Raw genomic sequence first — 6,304 nt, 5'->3', positions numbered from 1 at the left:
TTGAAAACGGTACTGTAACGTATAAACGTGTAACTAATTTTTTAAATTACGATTTGAAGGTTAGACGTTAAGTAACAGTTGATATCTTCTTTTTATCGTGTTAATGAGTACTGTATATATTGTGTTCGTCGAACGTATGTTGAATAGTATAGATAGTGAATGTGACAGAAGTATTGGATAGTGAATGCGACAGAAACTTTTGGAACATTGAAAAGTCAAGCGCAGATTGTACATTTTCGTACGCTCGAATGTGAAATTTAAAATACGATGTCGTGGCTAAAGGAACGCATTTTGAATTGGTTTCAATCCGTGGCTTTAAGGGTTATTAAGACTGGCGAAGTGCCTAAACACGTGGCGCTTATCATGGATGGTAACAGACGTTATGCGAATAAACATAACTTGAGAAAAAAAGAGGGACACTCAAAAGGGTATGTATTTCTAAAGAGAATTTGCAGATATACTGGTCCGTTGTTCATTTGTCTCATATTTTATTTGCGATAGGTTGGAGACATTAATTGAGATATTAAAAGCATGCATGGATCTCGGTATTGTAGAAATTACAATTTATGCATTTAGTATAGAGAATTTTAAACGTAGTAAAGAAGAAGTTGATGATCTCATGGACCTTGCCAGGAAGATGTTCAACCGTCTCTTAGATGAGAAGTATGTGTAACATTAAAATTTTTTAAATCCGGTATCACATCCCAGCACAATATAGATTTTGTTATTATTTTATATAAACAATTTCTAGGAAGAAATTGAAGGATATTGGAGTGTGTATTCGCGTGATTGGTAATTTTTCTCTGATACCAGAAGATCTACGCAAAATAATTGCTAAAACTATGATTTTTACTAGGGAAAATAATAGAATGTTTTTAAATATTGCTGCTGCTTATACATGTAAGTAAAATTACAATGAACCATATTTATGTTTATACTTGATCTTATATATTACAGTTGAAGCTGGATCTTCATTGCTTTAAATAATTCCATCTTGAATTACTATATACTTGCATATATATCATATGGTAGTCTTTTTAGAACTGCGCGCCGAATTGTTTTTCCGGACCATAAACGCAATTAAAACTACTCTAGTAATCGCAATAAATTTATTAACAGTTTCAACATATTAACATCTTTATAATATGATGTTTGCATCAAATTATTAAATTGCTAGTCAATTTAATTCGCGATTACTAGAGTAGTTTTAATTGCGTTTATAATCCGGAAAAACAATTCGACGCGTAGTTTTAAAAAGATTACAATATGGTATATATGCAAGTACATATATAGTGTATATTAGTAATTCAAGATTGAATTATTTAAAGCAATGAAAATTCAGCTTTGACTGTAATAGGCATTTTTCTAGTATTGATTGTGTTTCTCACATATGCGGTCTAAAATAAAGATTCTTAATATTGTTTATATATTACACTAAGCCTGCGTTCATGGAGTGTGCTATCAGCATTATTGCATCATTCTGTTTTATGTCATTCTCTTGTTTTATGTCTCATAAACAATTAAGATAGAATGATGCAATAGTGATAACAGCTTATGCTTCCAGAGTACAGCTTAAACCGATTTAAAAAAATCATTGATATATCGGTGTACTCTCTGGACAATTAGTTTCGTGACGTATATATAAATAAATATTTGCCTTTGTAAAATTCTTTATAAATAAATATTTAATATTTTATATAATTTAAAAATACCTACACATACACACGTGCATAATTTTTATATTTTTTAATATCGCTATAGCAAGGGATGAAATTACTCATGCAATTAGGGATATAGTACAAGGTGTAAAGGATGCTGATATTTTACCTGAAGATATTAACGAAGATCTGATTACTGATTGTTTGTACACTTACAAGTCTCCAAATCCAGATTTATTAATTCGTACTTCCGGAGAAACTCGACTTAGCGATTTTCTTATGTGGCAAGTAAGAAAACGTACTTAATTTTTGTGATTTGAATCTATCTCCTTGTAATCAAAGCAGAATTGTGCATTTCAAAATTTTACCTAAATTTCTTTTAGATTTCCCATACCTGTATCTACTTTACCGAAGTATTGTGGCCTGAATTCAGTCCATGGAATTTACTTAGCGCAATTTTTTATTATCAGAGTTGTTATCCTTACTTGCAGAAAAATAGAAAAAATTTGAAACGAATTATGCATAATACTAGAGTATCCATGTTTCTTGATAAGTTGTATAACAAACGTGACATGGCAATCGAAAAAATATAATTTTTTTATTCCATTATTTTAATTGTTTTACGTATTATTATAAATAAACTGTCTATTGACTAGGAAGTAGCGCAAGAACCTTCTTAACAACTTAAATTGTAACATTTTTGTAACGTGAATTTGGACAGTTTATACTTTTGTTTAAGACAGTCTTAAAACTTACTTTAAGAAAAATATAAAAGAAAGTTTTTCTTCAAGATAATGTTGTAATTGTAAAATAATGTTTAAAATTCTGCGTCGTAGAGCGAGTTTTTGAATGAGCAGCTGCTGCTCATCGTCGTTTAGCATCGCTAATGTTAGAGTATAGAGTCCCTATAAGAGAGTCGCGTCAATCTGAAGTAAAATGGCGTCTAACAGGGACTCTATTAGAGAAGGACTCTAGACTCTATACAGCATAGAGTCATGATAGAAACTTTGATTAATAAAGTGGTGAAATTATTTTCAAAATTATAAATAGGTAAGCCTATACATTATTATAAAGATTTCGAATTAAAGATATATAAAAGATACAGATATACAAGATACAGATGTGATAGGAAAGCGTCGAAAGTGATATTCTAATCTTATCATCAATCCTATAATTGTCAAAATGGGCGTTTCAAATTACCAGTATATAGCAGTTTGACGAAGGCAAAACATTTTATTGTAAAATAAAAGTATTATTAAATGGAAGTGTTATTTCATTACTGTTTCGTATCATCACTATTTCAGTTCCAAAAGTGTAAAACTAATTCATATAGAAAACAGATCTACTTCTATCAATATTTTGTAATTTTACATAAATTCTACTCTCTTGTCAATATTATATAATTTAACGTAAATTCTATTCTCACAATTTCTAAAATCTAAATCTCACCGCGTTCACGATACTCGAAATGGGGATATAATAGCATCGATGGTTGGTTCCACGATTTTACTTTAAAGCCAATGAAAATTTATACAAGATTAATGCGACTCTCTTATAGGGACTCTCTTAGAGAGGTAGCCATTTTTTTCGGCACATTCTTCTTAATTCATTATTTCACGTCCAAATAATTTTACATACTATTCCATTTTATACTATTCCATTGTACATTTAATTGTGTTAATTTAAGTTATAATAACTGAAGAGAGAGAGAGAGAGAGAGAGAGAGAGAGAGAGAGAGATTCTTCTCTTCTTCTCCTTCTTTAAAAATAAAAAATAACTTTAAATTGTTTTGAGTTTTACACAAGAAATAAAATATCATAGTTAAAAATATTCTTAGGGAATAAATAATCCGAAGAAAATTGTATTGAATCGTGAAAGTTCTCAAAAAACAAGGAAATAGTTTCCAATGTTAACTCATTAATTTTTCGATTTTATGGTGCTTATTTGAAATGACATGGGCTCTTCGCACCCTCCTTAACTGTCGATCGTGGCATCGTTTATTCCTTCAAAAAGCCCGGTTCGAAAAAAAAAAGGATGAGCGCCCGCCACGCGATAAGGCGGGGAAGTGACGACGATGCGGGGTGAGAGAGGGGTTAGCTGTACAGGCTGACAGAAGGATAGCATTGTTCGGAAGTACAATGTACGTTGTTATGCCAAAGCGGCATGCACGACCCTCGAGTACAATGGCGTCAGTGCGGGAGGAAGATAGCGCGTACCCGCGAAGAGAGAATACGCGTCGTCAGTTTCGGCGCGGAGACTGCAACTTTTCCCGACCCGCTCTCTTTCTCCCTCTCCAGCACACTTTTTTCCGATACTGTTTTTTCCCATCCATGAATTATAGCTCACGGTAGAACGATTCTGGAACGCTCGCGCTTTTTATGGAGCCGCAGCGCCGTTCATCACCGCAGGATGTTCCCGGATACACACCCTCGATAATTAAAGCGGAGCAGGACTTCACAGTCGCGGGACGAGTCGGGCCTTATTTATTTTCAACATCGTTTCAAGAAATTTTTGCTTCAGGTTTTAACTTTCGTGCGAAAACAACAAAGTTGTACATGTCCCGTTCGAGAAGAGTGTACAAAAATTAATCAATAAATAAAATTAAAAATTATTAGAAAAAAATATTAAATAGTACTTATGGAAAAATTTTAAAAAATATAAAGTTGACGTTGAAGTGAAAATCTTAAACAAAATTAATATTAAGAGTAATTTATTGCCACATAGATAGTTTTAAGCTTAGGACCCAATAAAAAGTACAAACAGTACTTTTATTGAAATATGAATAAAGAGTAACGGATTTTAATCTCGGAAACCATATTCTGATATATACGGTTGCTGACAGGTTTAAAACTCTTATTCCGTGTTCCTTTTGCTTATATTTTTATTTAATTGTCCATTAGGAGACTTAAATGATTTATTAGAGGCAAATTCTATAATATTATTATTGTTTATAAAACGTACGCAAATAATTTTATAGATAAATCTCTCAAATGTTGTGAAAAGTAAATAATGTAAAAATTTTATGAAAAAGATATGTATATTATACAATACCCTATAAATAATACTGAAGAAAAAAAAAATATTTTATAAAAATTCATGTTTTTAAATTGTGTACGTGATTAGCTTCTTTACTTTATTTTATTTTAACATTATTTAATATACGTATATTCGATATTTATCATATTATTTGTTTTCTATTATTTGTTGCAATGTGGGCACGGAAAACAGTGGACGCATTGCTGTATTGATAAAGTAAATTTTGCAAAAGCGTTTGTAAAACACACAACTTTTGTTCAATTAGCAAGTAAGTTAAAATTAAATATTATGAACAATGTAATATTGCGATGAATTTTGGTTGCAATTATTACAGCTGTTCGAAAACACAAATGCGTCAAAAACAGGTGCAGTTACGCGTCTGCAAGTGATAGTCGAGCGCCGAATTCAAAGCTGTACTCTCGTACATATTTCCTCGCGCTTGCTGCACGGGAATGAAAAGTCTGTTTTCCGACTTTCCTAGTAGCTGATAGTTTGTTTGCTCCGTCCTGGCTTTTTTGTTCACATCCGTGCGAGTATGCGTAACACACATTCGCGTAATGAATGTATATTTCCTGAAAACTCTCTGGCAATCTATAAGAATAGCATCAAATAGCAAAAAAATTAAATACTTGCAGTAATATTAAAAATCACTATAACAATCCAATCATCAATCAGTTTGTTTTCGATAATTTGTCAATAAATACAAAATATAGGCATATCTCTCCGCAATTTAAAATAATTTTCTTAATACTTTCTAATTATTATCAACATCTTTGCAAGCTTATATAGATAAATAAAGTATATATTCGAAAAGAAAACATTGTTTATTAATTCACTTAAATAAACATAAAATTACTAATTTTATTATAATTTGTGTTTTTTAAATACGTTCCTAATATCAGCAAACTGATCATATCGCGGTCGTATATTGGAACAAGTTATGTCCGGATTTTGGGAAACTTTTTAGGCTGTCCGGACATTGGTACATACACATGTATGAAGGTATTTGCAAATATTTTATTAATTACAAATTTATAATCGTTAATTTTTTAATTTCTTTTATTTAAAGCGTAATCTTTATTATGCGTATAAAAAATACAAAGATTACACTATTTTGATAAAAAAAAACTCATATTTTTAATAAAGATTAGCTCCTAAATGTCCGACCACTAGAATATTTATGTTAGCTTGATAAAAATGTATATATATACATGTATATATATATATATATAGTATTTTAATAAATGCACTGAATCACAGATAATACTCTAAATAACTTCTATTTGCAGCTACATACAGAAATGGCATATCTTTCAAGTGTTACTAATCTTATTACCGTTAATACGCAATTTTGCATTTTCGTAAAATTATATTACTCGTGATTCGACACAGAAAGTTCGTATAACACAATATTTGATTTAATATAATTATTGTATATAATAGGTTGACTTGTTCAAGAAACTATCAAGGGAACCAATGTAACGAAAAGTAATTATCAAGTTTATCAAAATTTAAATCAAAATAGTCATTTGAAACTACTAATGGATTGCTAATTAATGAAAAGATAGAAAATTTGAAACAGAAAATTAGTTTGAGACTTCATATTTTTT

General features: G+C 30.5%; 1 protein-coding gene across 1 annotated transcript; it reads left to right on the top strand.

Moving 5' to 3' along the window:
* Positions 1-219: 219 nt before the first annotated feature.
* LOC108760857 (dehydrodolichyl diphosphate synthase complex subunit DHDDS) lies at positions 220-2,251 on the top strand. The gene is made up of 5 exons (XM_018507110.1): positions 220-428; positions 502-663; positions 752-900; positions 1,762-1,946; positions 2,042-2,251. The coding sequence occupies exons 1-5, from the start codon at positions 268-270 to the stop codon at positions 2,249-2,251; spliced, it is 867 nt and encodes a 288-aa protein (XP_018362612.1). The 5' UTR covers positions 220-267.
* The last annotated feature ends 4,053 nt before the right edge of the window (positions 2,252-6,304 follow it).

Source organism: Trachymyrmex cornetzi, unplaced genomic scaffold (genome assembly GCF_001594075.2).
Source record: "Trachymyrmex cornetzi isolate Tcor2-1 unplaced genomic scaffold, Tcor1.1 scaffold23, whole genome shotgun sequence".
In the NCBI taxonomy this organism is placed as follows: domain Eukaryota; kingdom Metazoa; phylum Arthropoda; class Insecta; order Hymenoptera; family Formicidae; genus Trachymyrmex; species Trachymyrmex cornetzi.
Note: the sequence above shows the minus strand (reverse complement) of the source record. Positions and strands in the feature narration are given on the sequence as shown.